Below are 23811 nucleotides of genomic sequence, written 5' to 3'. Positions count from 1 at the left end.
CCTAATCGCTCCTGCTCACTTGCTTACCTTAATTTTACTAAATTAAATCCCTATTTTGGAAGTTCTTATTTCCTTTTCTAGTTTTAAGCTACCAGGCCCCTAAGATTGTTAGAACTCATAGTCTAACGAAGGCCAACAAGGTCTGCTTAGACAAGCTTAAAGTTTCTTCCCGGGGTTGCTCCGGCTCTTCCCGTTCCCTCTCTCGCGAGACCTGGAATCCGGAAGTTACATAAAGGAATCTAAACTCTCCGCGGCTCTGGTAATGTTGGCGGGAGCGGAGAGGCCGCCTATCTGGTGTTCTCTGCTGTTCGGCCCGGGCTGCAGGTGGTCGAGGGCGCTACGGTGGAGTTCCGCTGCCCGTCGGCACGATGCGGGTGGCTGTGGCCGGCTGCTGCCACGGCGAGCTGGACAAGATCTACGAGACCCTGGCGCTGGCGGAGCGGCGCGGCCGGGGGCCGGTGGATCTCCTCCTGTGCTGCGGCGACTTCCAGGCGGTGCGCAACGAGGCCGACCTGCGCTGCATGGCCGTGCCGCCCAAGTACCGCCACATGCAGACCTTCTACAGGTGAGGGGCGCGCGGCCGGGCGTCCGAGTCCCCAGGGGGTGCACCCTGGCCGGCCAGCGGGAGCGGCCTCGCGTGAGGATCCGGTTCCGCCTGCCGCCGGTCCCCGCGTCCGTAGGACCCGGCGCTTAGGAAATGTCCCTGTCCTCCTTTCTGTACACATCTGTCTCTTCTTGCCAGGGATCGGGGTGATGCCAACAGCTTTAGATATCCTCTTTGTAATTGCTAGAACTCTAGGATGAGTTAATTTAATGATCCAGTTCCTACTGGACCTGCTGTGAGCCACTCTGGGTTCTAGAAGCCCAGACTAGAGCCGTGCACTTCACAAAGTTCTTGTCCTCAATGAATGTCTACTGGCTCGAAGCTCAAGATTTCATTCGTCCTTAAGGACAGGGATGGATGGATACTGGCGTCTGTTTGACAGGTTTTTTTAACTCGGCCTTTTCCTACTGCTCCTCTTGGTATTTCTACGGTGGCTAGTTTGGTTCCTGACAACTTTACCGTTATGTTGTAGATACTACTCTGGAGAGAAAAAGGCCCCAGTTCTCACAATCTTCATTGGAGGAAACCATGAAGCCTCGAACCATTTGCAAGAGTTGCCCTATGGTGGTTGGGTAGCACCAAATATTTACTACTTAGGTATGTGTTTATGTACACTTGTCAGAATTTGTACCAGTTGGGTAGCATTTAGAAGACATAGCGTTGGGGGAATGCCTTTGACTTAAATAATCATGAGAAAGTCGTTACAATCCAAACATTTGGTGACTCTGCCTCTTAGATTCTCATGGGTCTTCGCGGGCTCTCTCACCCTCTCTAATTTATTTGTTGTAGAATATGAAAGATTGTCTTGTAGCTTTTCCTGCATTCTGGATTTAGCTGATTGGATTCCTTATGATATCATTTGAAATGTTCCTTTCATTCTCTACATTTTCCATCTTTTAAAGTTTGCAATCCTTCCAGTCTGTTTACTTAAGTGATTGTTTCTGGAATACTTTTCAGGCTTTCTAGTGATGAAATCATAACTCTGGGAACTTTGTTTCTCTGTTTCATTACTGATTTGTCACCTTTCAACAACCTCCCTATTATGAAAAGATGAACTTTGGCTTGGCATGGTGGCACATGGCAGATCTCTAGGAGTTTGAGGCTAGCCTCATCTGCATAGTGAATTCTAGGAGCCCCCAGAGCTACCTAGTGAGACCTGACTCAAACAAGTAAAACGAAAGGATGACATTGTCAGATGAGGCAAAAATGAACTGTAGAAAGTACAGGTTCTGTCGGCATTACGCCTGTTGACTTGATTCCTACTGTGCAAGTCCATTACAGGACATTTTCCTTCCTCTCTTCAAGGCCTGCCACCTAGTGCATGTTCAGCTAGGTGCCACAGTGTGCCTGTTTGCTTTTCACATCCTACCTCATTCATCTTTTTAGAGTCCACTTAGATTCTTGACTGATTAGCTCCGGGCCTTCTCTGCCCTGTGTATCATCAGCATATAAATGACAAATATTATCACAAATATTTTCAAATAATTTGAAGACTGCATGGAACTCCTGGCTTCTAAAAGGTGTATTCTCTTAGTGATTCCTTCTGCCTAAAACATTTTACTGAACTGCATAATTTTTCAGGTTTGGCTGGTGTTGTAAAATACCGAGGTGTAAGGATTGGTGGGATCTCTGGCATCTTTAAATCTCATGACTATCGAAAAGGTATTGTTTTGAGGGAATTACTTCTATGTTTTAGAGTTTGCATGCCCTCGTAAAATAAATAAATTGATAGTTTGACTTATTTATCAGATTTATTCTGTAAATGATATTATTCCTTAATTTTTTATTAAAAGTATTTTATGCACAGGAAAATGCAGATACTCTATATCCTATCTATGTGTCCATGATATAGTTTTATCAAATAAGTATTTGCCAGTTTTGATTTTGATTTTTAAGAAATACAACAGTATATGTAGAGTATTCCTCTTTCCCCTTCCAATAGCCAGGGGGTCACTGTTTCCAAATTGGTGTTTATCATTCACTTGCTTATTTCACGTCACTGCTGAATACACAGGAGCTTCGGTGTGTTGAATAGTGTGTTTTACACTTTATAGAAATGTATCTCCTTGCTTTTGTCTTTTTGCAGCCTGCTTCCTGGTTGAACATGTTTTTTGAAATCTATGACTTTACTTGTTATCTGTAATCTTTTCCTTTGTGGATAGTATTTCATTGTTTAGACATAGCACAGTTACCTTTCATTCCACTGTATCTAACTGATTTTTAGTTAGAGCAGTGGCTTAGATTCATATAGATGCTGCAAATTTCATGAATTAAATTGGCAGCTAAAACTTACATATTTATTGTAACTGTTAACTCAAAGTCTATTGCCTCATCACTACCACTCCTCCCTACTCTCCATGGTTGCTACACTGTTGCCATGGACTCCAAAGATGGGCTCTTTGTTACATGGTCCATGTGAATGTAACTTTGGAACCACTTTTGTGAAGACAATGGTAATACAGTTATTTCTCTTCAATTTAAGGTCATTTTGAGTGCCCCCCTTATAATTCATCTACCATAAGGAGTATATATCATGTGAGAAATATAGAGGTCTACAAATTAAAACAGGTACGTGAAAAGTAGATAACAGTAGACTTGAAATAAACTTAATTTTGCACCAAAATGTATTTGATCATACTGGCTTTCAGTATTTGAGAATAGCAATTCAGTATTTCTAAAATTCAGTTTGAATAGTTTTTAAGAGGTTTATAGTTGAACAGATTTTAATTTTTAATGACTAAAAATTTATTTTAACAAGCAGTTGTAATTTAACTTATGGTTTCACATATTATACTTAAGGGTAAAAAGTATATGCTGAAATAAAATAAATACTTTAGGCAATTGTGATGCTACACACCTCTCTAACCTCATCCTGAGGCAAGAAGGTTATGAGTTTGAAGTTAGCCTGGATTATAAGGTAGAATCTTATCCCTAAAGAAAGAAGAGAGAAAACAAAATTTTATAGTACTAAATTTTAGTATTAGATAAAAAAAAAAATAATAGTGTTAAATAGAAAACAACTAATGGGAAAGATGAAAGGGGATTTGAAATTGTGAGAAAAATCAAAATACTGACTTTTCTGATGAACAGGGGCTGAGTGGTTTTCACACATGGTGTCTCATATAATCTCTTTCGGGTTCGGTGAGGTAGTTCTCACTCTGCTCTCCCTGTTAAGAATGCCAGTTTGAGGTGCAGCCAAACAAGGACCTGCCCAGTAGTCTGTGGTAGATCTGTCTCAGTGCCCGTGTCCTGTTTGTCCCTAGAGCTGCAGTACATAGTGTGTGCACAGGCCTTTCTTAGGATCAGTTCGTACTGTTCTTTTGGATACCATACCAATCTAAATGCTACTTACCCCTTAACGCCAGCTGGATACTACTTTCCAAGCACCATTTCTCTAGTGTGGAGCCATCACCCTTCTTCAGTTCTTATTGTTCATTCATTGACTGTTATATCTGCATTATATTATATTTTCAATTTAGTCTCCCAAGTAGTTGTTTTCATAAAGTGCTGAAGAGTAAGTAAAATGTAGAGCATATTCTGTGTTTCCTTTATAAGCAACTTTCGGTACTAATTTATGCAGCAGAGGGAGGGTTTTTAGTTGGTACTGTGTGGATACCTTAGGAAAACTGATGGTAGTCCAGGAGTCCGTACACAAGGCGCCTCTGCAAGCACTTTGCCGCTTAGCGCATTCCCATCTCCCAGTTGTTAAGTCTTCCGGGTGTACTGTGTTAATTGTGTTGGAAATCTCATTAAATCTGTTTTCTCTAGATCTTCACAATTATGATTTCCTTAGCAGGGAAAAGGAACTGTGGTTATTATACATCCTAGGAATCTGGTGTAGCAGGCCTCAGCTGATTAGCAGATTACCGAAAAGTGGCTATGCTGCCCTGCCTTTGCTACAGAAAACAGGATCATTTTTGAGGCACAGAAAAGGCTGCTTCTCTTTGTCTACATGAACAAAGGGCTTAATATTTCTGTTATTTCCTTAAAGTGTCCTTAGGCTTTAAGGGATCAACACGGAAAGCGAGATCATCAGTCCACAAGAGTGGGTGTATGGCAGTGAAGACAAGGGAGGGATTGTTTTTGATTAGTCTATTTTTAAGAATTTTCTTTCTGTTTTTCTGTTCTTAAAGTTAAAGCAGCCTATAGATATATTCTTATCTCATGATTGGCCAAGAAGTATATATCATTATGGAAATAAGAAGCAACTTCTTAAGACCAAATCTTTTTTCCGCCAAGAAGTGGAAAATAACACGCTAGGGAGTCCTGCTGCCTCAGAGCTGTTGGAGCACCTAAAGCCCGCATACTGGTTCTCTGCACACCTGCATGTGAAATTCGCAGCTTTGATGCAGCATCAGGTAGGATAGAAAATATCACCTCTTATCTTTAATAAAGGCTTATTGAACATCCACGAACAAGTCATTGTGGGTACAGTGGTAAAACTAGAGAAATGCAATTCTCTTAGGAGTTGCTCACTCAGTGCTCAGTGTGGGGAAGAAATGAGCAAGCAATTACAGAGCAGGGTGAGCGTAATAGGAAAGGGCTAAGGTACGTGAGGGTACCCATGCTGAACTGTGATGGGATGAGATTGGTCTAGTTTTGGAGAGGGAAAGTTTCCAAGGACTGCATGGCTGAGATGAATCTAGGGGTGCCAGGAGGAGCTAGAGTCTGGGAGTGTTTTACTAAAGGGACCACCATATTCGAGGACTTTAAAGGTGTGAGAGCACCGTACACTTGGGGCACCAGCTCCTGTCCCTGAGGTATAGAGACAGATGCAGCTGGAGTAGAATCAGAACTGCTTCTAGAATAGGTCCATATTAGAAAGGGCCTTAGAAATATTTTCAAATAAAACTATGTTTCAGGAACGTTATACCTCTAATGTAGAGAAGGGTTTGGTCCAGTAGCTGTGGAAAGCACTGCATGTCACATCCACTCTAGAAAAACAGTGCCCGTTGGGTCATTAGACCCCTGAGAAGGTCTCCACAAGACTTGCAGAATCTCCAGCTGTTAACCCTGACCTTTCTAGATGGTTTTCCTATGGAATACTTCATGAGAAAACAAGAGTTTGGGTCTAAAACTTTAGAAGATGATGAGAGATTTAAAGCCTGATGGAACCAGGTGGTGGTTCTAGAAAGATTAATTGGCAGGATTAATTTGTGTGTGGATTGGAGTGATGTCAAATCAGAGGTAGGGTGCTACTTAGGCAAAGAACAAAGAGAGTGAAGTAGATTCTAGAGATTTTGGAAGCAGACTACTAAGGATTTGTGAGAGGGACTGAGAACAGGTGCCTACCAGAGTTTTTGTTTTTGTTTTGGAGGGGTTGGGGGTGGATTTTGCTAGGGAAACTATTTAGAAAATGCAATGTTAATAGTTGGAGATTTCTTGGTCTTTTACAGACTTTCTCAGAGTCGTTAATACATTAATGAGCACTTTCTAGAGAGGAATGTGATGTGTCATGTTTCCCAAACTTCTTTCCTACTTTAGCAACATTCCTGAGATAGTTTGTATCTGCAGATACTCCCAAAGCACTCATCCAAAGCTGTGGTCTTATAGAAGGCAAAAATTACACCTTCGCTTTGTGTGAGGCCACCCAGTGACCATACTTGCTTGATGTCCAGACTTACCTGTACACCCACTCACCTTTCCACATCAGCTGCTTGCTTTTACTTGTTAAGGGCTCATGGTACTCTTGAGTTTTGTTTTTTTTTTTTTTTTTTTTTTTAAGATAGTGGGTGGTCTCACTGTGTAGATGAGGCTGGCCTTGAACACAGATCTGGCCACCTCTGCCTTCTGGGTGCTGGGATTAGAGACTTGTGCCTCCATGCCCAGCCAACTCCTGAGCTTTTACTGAGTTGTCTTGTTTGCTGCTTTCCACCGCTCTGCCTTCTGTTGTCATCCTCAAGAGCATGCCTCTTCGTATCACTGAAAAGCTGAATCCTTCTATCAGCTCATCAGCCTCCTTTAACTTTGTGTTCTGTCAGTCCTTTCACCCACACCAAAATTCGCTTTTTCTTAAGCCTGTCTTGTTGCCAAGATCTCCCATGGTCTCTATGCCTCACTTCTTTCACCTCTGTCAGACTGATACTTGATCCTCAAGTATTGTTAGCCATCTCGAGCCTCCCGTCCTTTCTCTGCACGTCCCTTCCTGTTTTCAGTCGTTTCTGTGCTGCTTCTTGTGACCTTCATTCTTGTGGTTTCTCCCTGTTTCCTTTTGTTGTTTAACTTTTGGAAAAAAAATTAGTTTTATTGGGGTATATTTAAATAGCAAGATTAACACATCTTAAATATATAAGTTAGTTTTTTAAGTAAATGTATAGAATTGTATGAATATCACAGTCTAGTCTTTTTTGAGACAGCGTTTCTCTGTGTAGTCCTGGCTGTCCTATGACTTGCTTTGTAGACCAGGCCAGCCTTTTAATGCACAGAGATCCACCTGCCTCTGCGTTTGCCTCTCTGCCTCTCTGCCTCTCTGCCTCTGCCTCTGCCTCTGCTGTGCTGGGATTAAAGGCATGTGCCACCATCTGGCTATACATGTCCATCATCTCCAGAATCTTTTGTTCCTATTTGTAAGCAACTTTGCGTTCTTAGTTGTAGACAACCATGATTTGAGTTGTGTTTCTTCAGAATAATTTGTGTAAAAAAATCATAAAGTATAAGGTTTTAGTGAGTAGTTTCTTTTTTTTTTTTCATTTTTGTGAATGACTCATGTAACATATCAGTTTTTGACATCATCATTGCCAGTGTTTGTCTTTAATTTTGGAGGAAATGTCAGCCAGCAACGGTTAATGTTTTGCATACCATTAGACAAGTGGATGTTGACCTTCGCCCCTTGTTCTTTTCTGTTTCCTTTCTTGTTTGTTTGTTTCTTACTCATTTGTTTAGTTACTCATTTGTTTAATTCTTTTGACACAGAATTGGGAGCACATGTAAGAAATGCTCAATGTATGAATTACTTGTGATGTTTTAACATTCTTAACTCACCATTTATGTCATCTAGGCCACGGATAAAGAACAAGTAGGCAAAGCAACCAAGTTTTTAGCCTTGGACAAGTGCTTACCACACAGAGACTTTCTTCAGGTAAGAAGAAAATGAGTCATTTTACAAAAGTTATACTCTTCCAGTGATTTATTTATTTGGTTGGTTGGTTGGTTTGGTTTTTTTGAGACAGGGTATTTCTGTGAGGCCTTGACTGTCCTGGAACTCATTCTGTAGACCAGGCTTGCCTCAAATTCATAGAGGTCCTCCTGCCTCTGCCTCCCAAGTGCTAGGATTAAATCTTCCAGCAATTTTAAAGAAATAGTTTTTACTTCCAATTTATTTGTGCTATTTATAATTTATGTTTTCTGAAAAACATAAATGTTGTTGCTTATGTTAACATTTAAAATTAAATTGATTTAAAATTGTTAAACGGTTAAACATAAGTGAGTTGCCTAACGTTTCTGATTTTGTCCTATAGGTGTTAGAAATAGAACATGACCCCAGTGCTCCTGAGTACCTAGAGTATGATGTTGAATGGCTTACTGTTCTCAGGGCTACTGATGACCTGATTAATGTGACCAGCGGCCTGTGGAACATGCCGGAAAACAATGGTCTGCATACAAGGTAGTTCTCTTTCGAGCTTGCCTTCTGCACTGCGTGTACGGTTTTTCCTCTCATCTGTACCGTGTTCTGGTCCCTGAGGAGTTGGCCTCGATCTGCATGAAGGAGGAGGGAGCGAGGTGACAGTGATTTTTTGGGTTCTGAGCATTTGGCAAGCCTCCTAGCAAGTGCCTGCTTGATGACCTGACATATGTGAGGTGTAGTAGTGGCCTGGTGTCTGTAATCTGGGTCTGACTGCAGAACTTACACGCTGTAGCCCCGCAGACACTGGCCATAGACCTCAGCTTTGTACTCAAGGTTGACTGACTATTACGTTAGAGAAAGCTATAAGATTTTCATCCATGGCTGACAAAAGAAAGGGCCTGTTAAGCATCATCCCAAGTAAGTTTATGAACATACAAGCATGCTTCAGACTAGAGTGCAGTGAAGATTTAGTTTACACACACAAATAATTGTGTGTGTAAACTAAATGAGTACATTTTTTTTTCTTAGAGTTTTTTTTTTTTCTAAAGACTCTTTACTATAAGTTAATCATAATTTTACCATGTGGGAATTTTTTATATATATATTTTTTTCTGGCTTTTTATTTTCAAGACAAGGTTTCTCTGTGTAGCTTTGGCTGTCCTGCACTTGCTTTGTATACCAGGCTCACCTTGAACTCAGAGATCTGCCTGCCTCTGCCTCCATGACTGCTGGGATCACAGGAGTGCACCACCATGCCTGTCTTCTATTTTTATCCTATGTATATAGGTGTTGGTGTTTTGCCTACATGAATGTCAATGTACCATGTGTATGCCTGACACTGTGGAGGCCAGAAGAGGGAGACAGATCCCTTAGAACTGGAGTTACAAATGGCCACGAGCCACCATGTGGATGCTGGGAATTGAGTCTTTATCCTGTGAGAGAGTAGCCAGTGTTTGTAACCACTGAGCCGTCTTCGCCGCTCTTATGTAGAATTTTTAAAGTTTCTTTTTTCATCCTTGTATCTGTAGGCCACACTTAGGTTTTATTACTTACTATTTGAAGGTGATAACAAGAATAAACCAATTGCTCTGATTGTTATAGGTGGGATTATAGCGCAACTGAAGAAGCTATGAAAGAAGTAATGGAAAAATTGAACCATGACCCTAAAGTTCCCTGTAACTTCAGCATGACAGCTGCTTGTTATGATCCTAGTAAGCCACAGACACAAGTGCAGCTGGTTCACAGGATCAATCCGCAGACTACTGAATTTTGTGCCCAGCTTGGTGTCACAGACATTAATGTCATGCTTCAGAAGGCCAAGGAAGAGCAGCCCCTACGTGGTGAATATGAACAGCAGGGTGACCTGGGGACTGATGACTCGGGAGAAGACCGGAGTGAATACAACACAGACACATCTGCCCTGTCCTCCATTAATCCGGATGAAATCATGTTAGAGGAAGAAGAAGAGGAAGAAGAAGTTGTAAGTGCTCATAGTGACATGCACATGCCTTCTGTAGAACCTTCTGATCAAGCGTCTGACCTTTCTACAAGCTTCTCCGACATCAGAAACTTGCCAAGTTCCATGTTTGTGTCTTCTGATGATGCATCCCCCTCTCCCGCTAGTGGGGAGGAGAGACCTGGTGAAACTGTAGAGTCTGGGGATGAGAAGGACTTAACCGAGTTTCCGCTGAAGAGGCTGAGTAATGAACATGAACCTGAACAAAGAAAGAAGATAAAGAGGAGGAATCAAGCCATCTATGCTGCAGATGATGACGATGATGAGTAGGACAGTGGGCTGGTCACAGTGATGTAGGTATGTGATTTCAAAACCCTATTTTTAGGGTTGAATTCCTGATTTATGACTGGACTTTGTAATAATGAAATGATGGAATTTTGGCTATATATCAGCTTTGTTTTTAGGTGTATGTTTGTATGTTTCAGATATAAACTTATTAAAATTTCATATGAAATTTGATTGATGGCCATTTTTTAAGATTTCACTTCCATTTTTTCAGCACTTACTACATGTGAACTTTGGGAAACACCTCTCTGAGAATGGAACTATGAAGATTTTTGTAAATGTTTTGATGCATAAAAACCACTTAATTGCTGAAATTAATATTCTATAGGCTTTGTATATTACATTTTAGTTGATTTTTTTTATGTAACTTTGGTAGCTATATTCAAGTTACTTGGCCATTGTCCAGTTTAATATTAATTACCACAAGATTGTATAAATGCTGTCTCTCCTTCTGTATGAAGAACGATAAAGTATTTTCAGAGATCCATGTGGAACAACTCCACCTCTGTTGTCTCTAGTTAGGTGCCTGGGCTGCTGGGGAGAGATTGCCCCTGGATTTTGGAAGAGGAGTCAGAGGATCCCAGGGTCCCGTTCTCATCATCCCATCAAAGTCCAAATCAGGCACTACAGAAGCCCTCCATTGGCTAGCATCCATCTTGTCCACATTTGTCTTCATAAAGCTTTGTGACTTTGAGGTTTTTGTTTCCTTCCATTTTTTGTTTTGTTTTGTTTTAAAAAATTTTATTTTTATTTACCTGAGCTATCTGAAGTTGAATTTTCTCTACTCACTTGAATTCTGTAAACTCACATTGTGATTTCCCCCAGAAAAGTCTCTTTAAACAAGGAAAAGAACATGCATGGCTGGGACAATTTGGAGTTATTAAACTCCCCCCAGAAGTTTTAAAGCAGGAAGTAGTTACATAATAAGACAAATGCTAGAATTAATAAATGTTCTTTCTAAAAAGCAAACAAATAGTCTGGGCAGTGGCGCATGCCTTTAATTCCAGCACGCAGGGAGGCAGAGTCTGGTGGATCTCTGTGAGTTCAAGGCCAGCCTGGTTTACAAAGTGAGTCCAGGACAACCAAGGCTACACAGGTTTTCGAGAAACCCTGTCTCGAAAAACCTGAAAACAAACAAATAATGCTTTATCTTACTCAATCAAGAAAATATGCAAACATAGGCTGGGCCTGGTGGCCCAAACTTTTAATCCCAACACTCAGGAAACAGGCTGATCTGGTAATGCTGATCTACAAAGTGAGTTGTAGTCCAAGCTATGTCAGAGACATTGCCTCAAAAAAACAAAACAACAAGAAAGAAAGATGCAAAAAAAAAAAAAAAGAGTTATTTTGACTGTCACGCTGAGGTTTTGGGACAAATGAGACTGCCTGAGTTTACAAAACCACACAAACACCAGACAAAGCGGACACTTAATTCCAAAGTGACCACTGGACTCAGGACACACACACACGGGACCCCCAGACCCAGGCAATATCCAGTACCTTAATCAAGCATGGCACTACTCCCCCCCCCCTTTCCTACAACAAGCCTCCAACCCAGCTCTGAGACCCCCTACTGTGAGACCCTGAACTCAGCTGGTGGCGACTAATCCCTGAATAAACCTGCCTTTTACTTTTAAATTCAGCTCAGTTGGATTTATTGAAGTGACAATGAGAAGCCATTCACTTAGAACACTAAAAGCTCAGTAGAATTATGGCTGAAATCTCTAAGAAACAGAATTTATTGATGCCGATTGTGGTTGACATGGAGTAAGTACATTTCCATAAAACCTATCAGAAGATGATTCCCGTAAAATACCTGGCAACTTTGTAACCCAGTGCTGCCTGTTATCAAAAAGACCAATAGGCAGAGACAAGTGGAATCTTTTAGTCATGTTCTATTTGGGTGGTGGGCAATCTGAGACCATGGTGAGTTCATAGGGATAACCATGGTTTATCCCTAGGAGGAATAAACCATACTGTATCTCACCTCCGTAAGGAGGGAGCAAGCATCCCAGGACTTAGCCTCCCTCTTGCCATCCCGTCTTTGAGATTCATGCTGTTGGTGCCTCCTTGTCTGTGCTCCTCCCTTCTTATTGTATTTTGGAACAACCATGTTTGGACACTGAGTGGTTAGCGTTTGCAGGAGGTATCCTGAGTTCCTCCTGGAGCCACCTGGGCTTGGGGCTTAACTCAGAACCAGCAAACCATCCGCAGTACCTGCCTGCTGAGCTGTTCATGATACGTACGCACATTTCCCTTTATGAGTGCATGCCCTGTAGCATGGCCCAGTTTCAGTAGGAAACTACCTAGCTTTTAAATAATCTCTCCTGTGATGTAAACTGTTAGGAAAGATAGAAAAAAGAATGGCTTCTTTTTGTGAAGCAAGTGTAACAGTGATCTAACATAGATTATCTGAAAAAAAAAACAAAATAACAAGCCTTGGGGTTGGAGAGATGGCTCAGCTGTTAAGAATGCAGGCTGCTCTCTTGTAGATCTCAGTTTTGAGTTCCAGCATCCACGAGGGGGCTCACAGTTCCAGGGGATCTGACACCCTTTTCTGGCCTTCTTAGGAATCATTCACACACATGGCACACAGACAGACATGCAAACAAATATGCCCTGCCCCCACCCCCCCAGAGCCCTAAGAGACAAATAGTCTGCTGCTGTGGACAATCTAAAGGAGCTCCATATCCCACACCTGGGATTAAAACAAAAAAACATGTTCACATAACATAACAGACCTTAAAGACACCAAAACTTCCACTACAAGCAATCACAACTGAAGACTTTAGGTAAATAGACCAAGGTACACTCTGTTGAAGCCTCTCCCCCTTCCCCACTAAGTAGCCCAGGCTGGCCTGGAATTTGAAATCTTCCTGCCTCTAGCCTCCCAAGCGCTGGGATTACAGCATGTGCCACCAAGAAGTGCCAGGTAAATTCTCTATCACTGAGTAACAAATCCCTGGGATGCTGAGGGTACGGGTGGGGATAGGGTAGAGGAGTTGGAGGGTGCAAATGAGGGTTCACATGACTTTACCCTCCCTACCTGGGACAGACTGACCACAAGACACAACGTCTTCACAGAAAAAGTTAATGCAAAGCCCATCGGGGAAGGTTGCCTGTGAGAAAGCAGCAGCTGGAGCTGCCTTAAGAGATCATGAAGGCTATTACGAATAAAGCTGCGACGAACATGGTTGAGCCAATGTCCTTGTTGTGTACTTGAGCATCTTTTGGATATATGCCTAGGAGTGGTATAGCTGGATCTTGAGGAAGTGCTATTCCTAATTGTCTGAGAAAGTGCCAGATTGATTTCCAAAGTGGTGTACCAGTTGACATTCCCATCAGCAGTGGAGGAGGGTTCCCCTTTCTCCACATCCTCTCCAACATGTGTTGTCACTTGAGTTTTTGATCTTAGCCATTTTGATGGGTGTAAGGTGAAATCTCAGGGTTGTTTTGATTTGCATTTCCCTGATGACTAAGAACGTTGAGCATTTCTTCAAGTGTTTCTCTGCCATTCAGTATCCCTCTATTGAGAATTCTGTTTAGCTCTGTTCCCCATTTTTTAATTGGATTACTTGATTTGTTACTTTCTAACTTTCTGAGTTCTTTATATATTCTGGATATTACATCTGTCACATATAAACAGATGTCCATCAATGGAGAAATGGATACAGGAATTGTGATACATTTATGTAATGGAATACTACTCAGCAATTAAAAACAAGGAAATCATGAAATTTGTAGGCAAATGGTGGGATCTAGAAAAGATCATCCTGAGTGAGGTATCCCAGAAGCAGAAAGACACACACGGTATATACTCATTTATAAGTGGATACTAGACCTGTAATATAGGATAGACATACTAAAATCTGTACACCTGAAGAAGATAAGCAAGAAGGAGGTCCCTGGGTAAAATGATCAATGCTCACTCAGAAAGACAAATGGGATGGACATTGGAAGAAGGAGAAAACAGGTAACAGGACAGGAGCCTACCACAGAGGGCCCCTGAAAGACTTTATCCAGCAGTGTATCAAAGCAAATGCTGAGACTTTTAACCAAACTTTGGGCAGAGTGCAGGGAATCATGAAAGAAGAGGGAAATAGCGGGACCTTAAGAGGACAGGAGCTCCACAAGGAGAGCAACAGAACCAAAATATCTGGGCCTAGGGGTCTTTTCTGAGACTGATACTCCAACGAAGGGCCATTCATGGATATAACCTAGAACCCCTGCACAGATGTAGCCAATGGCAGCTCAGTCTCCAAGTGGGCACCCTAGTAAGGGGAGTAGGGTCTGTCTCTGACATGAACTCAGTGGCTGGCTCTCTGACCACTCCCCCCGAGGGGGGAACAGCCTTGCCAGGCCACAGAGGAGGACACTGCAGCCAGTCCTGATGAGACCTGATAAGCTAGGGTCAGATGGAAGGGGAGGAGGACCTCCCCTATCAGTGGACTTGGAGAGGAGGATGGGAGGAGATGAGGGAGGGAGGATGGGATTGGGAGAGAATAAGGGAGGGGCTACAGCTGGGATATAAAGTGAATAAATTGTAATCAATATAAAAAATTTTAATTAAAAAAGATGTTGGAGCTTAAGTATTCTTATCACACACATATAGACACAAATGCAAATTTTAACTATATAAAGTGATAGGAGTGTTCAATTAGCTTAATTGTGCTGTTTATTTCACAAGGTATGAGCATGTTAAAATCATATTGTACACCTTAAATAAATTCACGTTTTCAAACACACATACGCACACACATATAAAGGTAAGAGCTACCTCTTCAGCTACATTTTCCCTTTAGAAATCTAAAATCCATTTATTTTAACTTTTAATGATTTTCATAAAAATGTATAACCACAGTTAAAATCAGTAAGAATGCATAAAGAGATATAATGGAAAAAAATGAACATTTCCTCACTATATGTAATTTAATGCAAAATTAAATTTTGTTTCTTTATAAAATGTTTAACTTATATAAGAACACATGGAATGTGTTTAAATTTTATTATAAATAATTTCCTGATTTAAAAATAATAATGTTATTAATAAAAATGTTATTTTTTTAATTAGAATGTCCTATGGGGAAATGGCTGGTAAAATTTGGCAGATACAATAAAACATTAATAACTTTTGCTGTTAAATAAAAAAAGTAAATGCATGTTTTCACTTTCATCTATACCTTCATAAAATACCAAATAAATTAATTAATTAAAAAAAAGAGAGATCGTGAAGGGAGTTGTGTGCATGTCACCTGCCCTTCCACTAGGGGGAGCTACTAGGCCTCTTGTAACCTTTGCTTCTGCTTCTGCTCTGAAAGCTGTGATATCTCTGCTCTCAGAAGCAAGCCCCTGGCTCCCGCCTCCACGCCCTTATTTATTTTTGAACTTCAGTGCCTCGGCTGCTCTTGATGGAGTCCAGTGACAGATGGCCAGCCAGTGTACGGGATCCCTTAAGCCCGAGAAGCAGTAATCCACACTCTTGCCATTGCAATGCTTCCTCCGCTTGACAATATATCACGGAAATGATTTTATGTCCATGTATTAAAACCTTCTTTGTTCTTTGTTTCGCGTGGGTCTCTATTTACTCTGAAACTTAAGGATTTATTTTTATGGCCTGGAGAAATGGTTCCGCAGTTCAGAGTGTTTGCTGCTCTTGTAGAACACTGATAAATCCTTTTTTTTTTTTTTTTTTTAAGGCAGGGTCTCTCTGTGTAGCCTTGGTTGTCCCGGTCTCGCTTTGTAGATCAGGCTGGCCTGGAACTCAAAGTGATCCGCCTGTGTCTGCCTCCCCAAGTGCTGAGATTACAGTCGTGTGCCATCATGCCTGGCTCAGAACCTTATTTTTAAATTAAAAAAAAACGTGGAAATATATTTATTATATGTAACATGATATTTTGATGACATTTGCTCTTTGAAATAGTTATATCTAACTAATTTTAAAAAATGCATTACTGGGATTTAGCTCAGTGGTAGGGTACCTGCCTATCAAGGGCAAAGCCCTGGATTCTGTACTCAACTCCAAAAGGGGGTGGGGAAGGGAACATGGGAATCATAGATAACCAAGGTATTCCTTCTAAGTGGTCAGCGTAAAACCAACAAATTCACAAACAGACTTAACTCAAACTCAAGGAGAAAACACCACACGAAAGCCAGACAGTGAGGCTGCCTTGCCAACGACCCACAGCTTCCTCAGTCCTTCTGGTTTCAGGGCACATGGAGACAGAGACCGCAGCTTGTGCTCAGGATGGCTGGGGAGCACTGACCACCTGCGGGCATAGACAAAGGGCAGCGGTGGGGGAGGCTACGTCTGTCTCTACCGGCTTTCAGGCTTAGGCCTCAGTTCACAGAAGGACCAGAACTACACCCCCCACCCCACCCCCACCCCCACCCCCGCCTGTGCACACTCTCTCCTCCTGGCTCAACTGTAGCTAGACGCTTAGAAACTCATCTTGGGGGAATATATAAACTGATGACTTGACCGCTCCATGGTATGGTCGAGAGGAGAGTTTTTATTGTAGATGAGAGATACACACGCACTGACCATAGCAGGTTTATAAAGAGAGTAAGTAGCTGGGGAGAGGTGTGGGAGGAAAATCCAGATGTCTCGGGTGGAGGAGGAGGTGAGCAGGGCTAGGATATTATCATGAACAACAGGTACTTGGGAGCCTGGAGGCAGCATATGCCATATGTCCCTTCTGCCACGGGTAAGGAAAATGAGTCCTCTTGGCAGCTGGGAGACAGTTTCACGAGTTCCTGGAGAACGCTGGCTTTTCTCTAATCCCCAGAAATCCTCCTCCAGCCCAGGCTGAGCTCATTTCTGGATATTTGCACTGCATTTTGGAGTTTGGGGATTTGGACTTTCCTTAGAACCTAACAGGAGAGAGCTGAAGAATTTCCTTGTCTTAAAGAACTCCTGCCTTCCCACTGATAAGATTCTTGTATGCAATTACATTTTTATTTGATTTTTTTAAGGGCACAGAGAACTCACTATACCCTTCTCTACCTGAACCAGAAAGGACCTCTTCTATAACGCACAAATGTGCTACCTTCCACCCGGGACCTTCCAGATCAACCAGTCCTTCATCAACTTCTCCATTGGCTCTCTCCTTCCCATAGGATTAGAACGATGCCAGCTCTGCAGATGCCGAGACCCATGCGTGACAATCTACAGGGCCCTGAGGATTTCCTCCTTTACTCGGGGCTAATATAAACTGTCTCCCGAAGACGGAGACACAGCTAAATGCCCGCTGTCAATGACAACCATCCTAGTGCACAGTCCCCGCCCAGTTTTTGGGGATCTTTGAGACACACATTTCTCAGACTTGCAGCAGGTGAAAAGGGAGGTACAGAATGAGTCCCAGAACCAGCGTCTCAGTCTTCCACTGTGCTCCCTTCGGTTTGTACCTAGAGATGTGGGAAACGTGGGACAGGAGGGAAAAATAAAAAGGACCAAGTGGCTGTACCACTTCTGAAAATCACTTAATGCTTCCCTTGCGGGTGGCCCCTACCCTGGCCCTGATGGACAGGAGCCTGGGCGGCACCTGGAGAACCACGAGTGCCATACCACGGAGGATCTTTCTCTTCCTGCTCCTCTTCCTCCCTCTCTTTTTCCTGTTTTCTTCATCCAGTTCTATTTTTTAACATCTTGAGGAACATCTACACTGTTTTCCACAATAACTGTACTAATTTACATCCCAACCAACAGAAAGAGGGCCTGTCTGTTCTCTCCACCTCTACCTAAGGTTGTTGTCTTTGTTTATATGTTTTTTTTTAAAAACAGGATCTCACTTTGTTTCCTAGGCTGGCCTTGAGCTCATGGCAATCCTTCTGTCTCAGTCTCTGGAGAGTTGGGATTACAGGCATAAACCTTAGGCCTGGCATTTTATGAATATCTTTTTTTAAAATAATTGCTGTTGTTACAGGAGTTCTGATTACAATTACAAGGATTTACATATCTTTTAGCCATTTGTCCTCTCAGAAAATCATATCGCTGTCCAAGAGAAAAGCAGCATATGCATTTCCCCAGTGTAGCCATCCTTCTGGCCCCTCGGGCACTTTTAATGAGCCCTCCTGTGACACTGGTTGCGTTCATATATTTAAAACTATTTGGAGTGACTTCTTTATCTTGGGATACCTATTGATAACTTTTACCTGAAATCCTACTAGGTTACACTTTAATTTCTTTTTTTGTTTTGTTTTGTTTTTTTGAGACAGTTTCTGTGTGTAGCCTTGGCTCTTCTGGACTCACTTTGTAGACCAGGCTGGCCTCCAACTCAAAGAGCTCCTCCTGCCTCTACCTCCTCAAGTGCTGGGATACAGGCTTGTGCCTTCATGCCAGGCTCACTTCTTATTGATTTGTGGGAAGTTTTCTATAATAAGAGATTTATAATTTTGCCTTTTGATCATCTTACGTTTTTTTTAATTGATACAATGTTGGGATATTTCATTAAAATTAAATCTATTTTTTAAACAATATAAAGAAATACTTTATAGAACACATGAAACTGAAAAAAAGTAAAAAACATTGTTTTTTGATAGCTCGGTAGAGTTCCTTTCGTGTGTGAATTATTATTGTAAGGAACTTGTAATCACTGGGACTTTGGGCTGTTTTGTAAAAGAAAAATTGTATGATGAAATAATAATGCACAATTAAATTATCTCCAAGACTGACTACATGGCTTAATGAACTATTGTCATTAATACTCAGGCCACCCCGAACATCTGGAAGCCTATCATTCATTCATGCCATGCGCCAGCTCCTCATCTCAACATCTTCCTTTCCTCCTAAACGATCCTCCACCCCTCCTGAGCAACAACCACTTCCTTGTGTTTCTTTCTTGTTTCTCTCCCTTGTGCAACCCTAGATACAATAGACTCATCAGCTGAACTATTGTCATGCCTTTCAAATAGCTTTCAACCTTCAGGATTCCCTTCTTGTTACTGTTGATTTGTTTTTGTTTGTGTAAAAGCAATTTTTTTTTTTTTTTTCAGATAAAGATTCTAGGACCTCTTTATTTCCTACAAACTGCCCTTGGGATCCAAAGCTTCCTTAGATTTGAAAGGTAGATTCCCTTTGAAAAGACCAATAGTGGTACCACGGTACCACGCCCCTCCACCAGGAGGCACAAAGCACCTGGTTTCTGTTTTGTGTGTGGGTGATGATAGCAGCTGTTATACCCCGGTGTTCAAATTTACTGCTTTGTTGGAAGTTCCAAAGCAGTGATATTCTAATTCAACCATTTGTTTTTTTCCATTTGTTATTTGGAATACACTGCAATATTTTATATCAATATTACTTTATATCAATAACCAATGCTATAATTTTATATTGGAGATTAATATTTGGTTTCGACTGTTTTTAAGGCGGTTATTTCTCTCCCTGTACAACTCAAAACTAGTCAACTAATTTTAAAAAACTATCCTTGTATTGGGAGTGGTGGCACATGCCTTTAATCCCAGCACTTAGGAGGCAGAAGCAGGCAGATCTCTGTGAGTTTGAGGCCAGCCTGGTCTACATAGTGTGTTCCAGCCAACAGTCAAGGCTACATAGTGAGACCCTGTCTCAAAAGAAAACAAAACAAAAATCCTTGTTTATATTTAAAGAGCTTCATTCAATTGTGATTATTATGCCTTTTTAAACAGTGTGCCTTGCTTTGCTTAAGTGATTCCTGGGTCGTTAGATTACTCACTTTTTCTGTAACAGACTGGAAAGAACCGTTTCCTGCCAACGGCCTTTGCTTCTCTTAGACTTGATAGCTCAAGATCTGTCTGTTTCAGTATGGTGATGGCTACTTGCTTCTGGGTTGGCATTGTTTCTGTGCTCATTCAATGGACAGGGCTGTGGAAATGTGCATATATCAAAGTGCACAGTAGTATTTTCCTTTGGAAGGGGCAGGTTGTTTTGAGACAGGGTTTTGTTATGCAGCCCTGGCTGTCCTGGAGTTCAATATGTAGTCCAGGTTGGCTTTGAACTCACAATTATCTTCCTACTTTGGCCTGCTGAGTGCTAGGATCACAGGTATGCATCACGGTGCCTGGCCTGATAACTTCCTGTTTGAATTCAGGACTACAGTGGTTTTCTTACCTCAAAATCTTAGTCTTCCAAACTACCAATCCTGATTTTCACGGTCCTGGGGGATGACAAAAGTAGAACATCCCACGAACACTCATGTACTTTAGCCCACATTACTCACAGAGAAATCTCAGGATAATATAACTACCGATAGCACAAACTTTCCTTTACTCTCTATTTTGGAATTTTGCTTATTGATACAAATGCTTTTTTTTTTTTTGAACATTCTTCATATGTGTGTTTGCTATGTGTGGAGGGTGTGAGTATGTAATATAACCCCCTAATTTCTTTCATAACTGTCATTTTCCTTTTCTTTCTTTTCTAGTGATTTTTTTTTTGAATAAGGAAAAATTTATTATTCATTCTCCTCAACCTTTTCTGGCTATGAGCTCTTTGCATGATTTTAGTGGATTCTTTGGGGATTACAGTGTACCTTGTCAAATTATAATCATGTGGTTTCTTTTCAGGTAATAATACCTCTCACACAGTGCAAAAATGCTTACAGTAGTGTATCTCCAATGTTACCCCGTGGGACCTTATTTAGCTTAATTATACTTTTTTTTTTCTTTGACTCAGCGTCTTGCTGTGTAACCCAGGTTGGCCTCAGATTCCCAATGTGTGTGCTTCTGGCTCCCCAGTGCTGAGATTACAGGCATGCACCATTTCACCGAGCATGCTTTACTTTCATATGTGTTATAAACGCTACATTATACTGTCTTTATTATATTTAAGTAGCAAATTATATAGTAGCATGTAGAGGCTTTAAACACTATATGTATTTGCTCAAGCAGTTAATGATTCTGCTGTTTGCATTCCTCTGTCCACTTCCATATTTCCTGAGTCAATTATTCCTTGGCTCAAAGACCATAACCTATAACATTTCTTATAGTCAAGGTATATTGGTGATAAACTTAGCATTTGTAGATCTAAAGATACCTTTTATTTGTTTTTTTATTTTAAAAGGTTTGTTTTTTAAACAAGTGATACAGTTTTATGTTGATTATAGTTGGCATCTAATACCTTAAAATGTTATTTTATTAATATTCTCTTTTTTGTATCAAGTTTTTTGAGGTAAGAAATTTCCTGCTCTTTGTATCTTTGTTCCTTTGTATGTGATACACATTTTCACCTCTGGCTGCAGTTTAAAAAAATTCATGCTATTTATTTATTTTAGGATTTTGCATAGCCTCGCTGTCTTGGAACTCACTCTATAGACCAGGCTGACCTCAAACTCAGAGGGATCCACCTGTCTCTGCCTACCAAGTGCTGGGATTAAAGGTGTATGCCACCACACCTGGCCAATTACTTTTTTTTTCTTTCTTTTTTAAATAAAAGAAACTTTGATAATGTTAGGATCACAGTAAAATTGAGAGGAAAGCACAAAGATTTTCCATGTGCGCATGCATAGCTTTCCTCATATCACACTCCTCCAAGACTCAAGGAAACATCGGGGAAGATAGAATAAGAAGATTATAAAACAGAAACAGACTGGGGTAAAACAGTGGTTTCTGGACATGACAGGATTCAGCAACTCATCGCAGCTGTGGTTTCCTGCACAAGACCTGTAGGAGATTAAGCCAGTCAAACATTCCAGAGTGACTTGGAGAGGGACTCATAAGGGTCCCACCTCTACCTGAGGAGAGCATTGACAGTTTATAGCTGTTGGGAGAGGGAGAGCAAGTTTTCTTTAAGGGTGTGGTCCCCGGCAAGTTCACCATGCTCCAGACGATGCCCCCTACATCCACAGGCAACACTAATTGAACTCAGTATTGAAAAACGAACCAAAACAAGATCGGCAGCGCCGTTCATTGCATGGCTGAAGAGACTGTATGACAAGGCTCCAGGTCTTGGCATGGGTGGATACAGCTCCAGTTTTTGCTCTAGCTTATGCTACTTGAAGGATAAAATCATCTAGACAGTGGTCTTTAGTTCTATTGACTTGTCTTTGTTTGCCTTCAAAGCACTGGTGGTCCAGGGTGGTCTAGGGAAAGAAAATGGGATGAAAGACTTAATTCAAAGAAAGTTTGGTACATTTGAAAGTTAAAAGATTACCATTAATAATAATGAAACCACTGAGCAGGATGTCCTGATTTGCTCTCTGGAGGTTGGGACAGAGGCCAAGACTGTGTATGTTAAAAAAAAAAAAACAAAAACCAAAAAACAAAACAAAACAAAACAAAAAAACCAAACCAAAACAAAACAAAAAAACCTGCAAATAAACCTGGGAACATTCCCTGCCTATCCTGTACTGATATCATCAGTCAGAGCAAATCAAAAGAAAGAAATAAAATGAGATTTTAGAAAACAAAAAATCAAGGAGGCAGGATACAATCCTACTTAAGACATTGAGTTAATCATTACAAGTCTTGCTGCTGGAAAATATTATAATAAAGACAGGGGTATTGTAGAAGCTAGAATTTGATATAGAATAAAGAGACAGTCTTTACAGACTGTCTGGCTAACCTCACAGAGATTAGCCAGATAAGGTCCTTTATAAAACTGTAGAACAGCTAGAGAGAAATTGATTCTAGGAAAATACATGCAGAGGGGACTCTTAGAAGACATAAGGTGTTTTTCTTAGACACAGTATTGGCGTTGCTATGAAGAGCATATGGACAGACAAATTTAAGAGTTAGAAGAGAAAAATAGAAAATAATAAAAAGGAGTTTTAGGTAAGTTGTGATTCAGCCTGTTAAGTTTTTTTCTTTGCTTATTAAAATTATGTAAAGGTTAAACTTTTCTCAGATTTTAAAACTTTCTGCTCCTGTAACCACAAGGCTCTGTCTGGGGTGGAGGAGGGGGGGAGATCACAGCCTCTCCTTCCGGGCTTAACTAAACTTTGTCTGGTTGGTACAGGATTTGTGGCCACTGAACTTTATAACCATTCAAGGATGTCCTGTTTCGTTGTTCTTGAACAGGTATCAGAAGTTCTTTGAAATGCAAATAATGTAATAATGTAATCACTGCTTGTAAGAAACACAAATAGACCCTGTGGCCCTGAAAGCAATCAGTCTCTTCTGCAACCTGCCTCCCCAGTGCACGTGTAGATAATATATTCTCAGAGGCTCAGAGAAGTGTTCAAATTCTGTCCGGTGTAACTTTGTCACATCACTTGCTACAGGCACTCTTCTCAGGCTCTGTCCTCTGCTGAGGCTGGTCTCCAGCACAGGAAGTTGGGAAGTGGATGTATGTGGAAAGAAAGTTGGAGGGAGCAGCAGAGGGTTAATAGGATCAAAATCTGTGCATTTTGTGCAAGTGTGAAAATCTCTATTAATGAAAAAAACGGATACAGAAAAATGATCCCTTCCCAGAGTGGTACATGTATGCCCCATGATCACCTGTCTGTATTAGGGTTTACACCTTACTGTATGTGCTGGGGATTCAGATGAATGTATGGTGATCCGTATCCAACAGTATAGAAGCTACTGACCTCTTCACTCCCTCTGTAGCCGGCTTTCCCGAACGCCATGTCATTAAAACTATACAGTGTGCAAAAACCCACATTCAAGTTTTTATGTTGACATAAACATTCAGCTCCCAAGGGTGTACATCAAGGGCCATGCTCGCCAGATGATGAGTAACTGCCAGCTGCCTTCCAAAATGGCTGTTCCATTGCAGACCCAGCAACATGCTCAGTCGCCTTCCATGTCGTCAGTGTTCTGGGATTTGGCTATTGTAATTGGCATGCAGTGGCTCAGATTATTGTTCTTTAGATTTTATTTATTTGTGTGGAGACGGTATCGACACTGACTTCCCGAGACTCCTCCACA

At 41.2% G+C, this 23811-nt stretch overlaps 1 protein-coding gene across 2 annotated transcripts; it reads left to right on the top strand.

The window, feature by feature from the left end:
• The first annotated feature begins 222 nt into the window (after window positions 1-222).
• Dbr1 (debranching RNA lariats 1) lies at window positions 223-10143 on the top strand. Of its 2 annotated transcripts, XM_021636597.2 has the most exons (8): window positions 223-565; window positions 1077-1201; window positions 2186-2266; window positions 3087-3172; window positions 4738-4962; window positions 7602-7682; window positions 8062-8207; window positions 9270-10143. In XM_021636597.2, exons 1-8 carry the CDS (start codon window positions 369-371, stop codon window positions 9952-9954), a joined length of 1626 nt encoding a protein of 541 aa, XP_021492272.1. In that variant the 5' UTR covers window positions 223-368; the 3' UTR covers window positions 9955-10143. The 2 variants fall into 2 exon arrangements, with proteins under 2 accessions (XP_021492272.1, XP_021492273.1); XM_021636598.2 differs by lacking the exon at window positions 4738-4962.
• The last annotated feature ends 13668 nt before the right edge of the window (window positions 10144-23811 follow it).

This window comes from Meriones unguiculatus, chromosome 6, assembly GCF_030254825.1.
Source record: "Meriones unguiculatus strain TT.TT164.6M chromosome 6, Bangor_MerUng_6.1, whole genome shotgun sequence".
Classification (NCBI taxonomy): domain Eukaryota; kingdom Metazoa; phylum Chordata; class Mammalia; order Rodentia; family Muridae; genus Meriones; species Meriones unguiculatus.
The sequence above is the reverse complement of the archived record's forward strand: the minus strand, read 5'-3'. Positions and strand labels throughout refer to the sequence as shown.

Bases quoted from the DNA above. Each gene is read 5' to 3' on its own strand.
- Dbr1 (XM_021636597.2), top strand. From the start codon at position 369: ATGCGGGTGGCTGTGGCCGGCTGCTGCCACGGCGAGCTGGACAAGATC. The intron at 3,173-4,737 runs GTACGTGAAAAG...CTGTTCTTAAAG, and splicing joins AGGTCTACAAATTAAAACAG to TTAAAGCAGCCTATAGATAT. The intron at 4,963-7,601 runs GTAGGATAGAAA...TATGTCATCTAG, and splicing joins CAGCTTTGATGCAGCATCAG to GCCACGGATAAAGAACAAGT.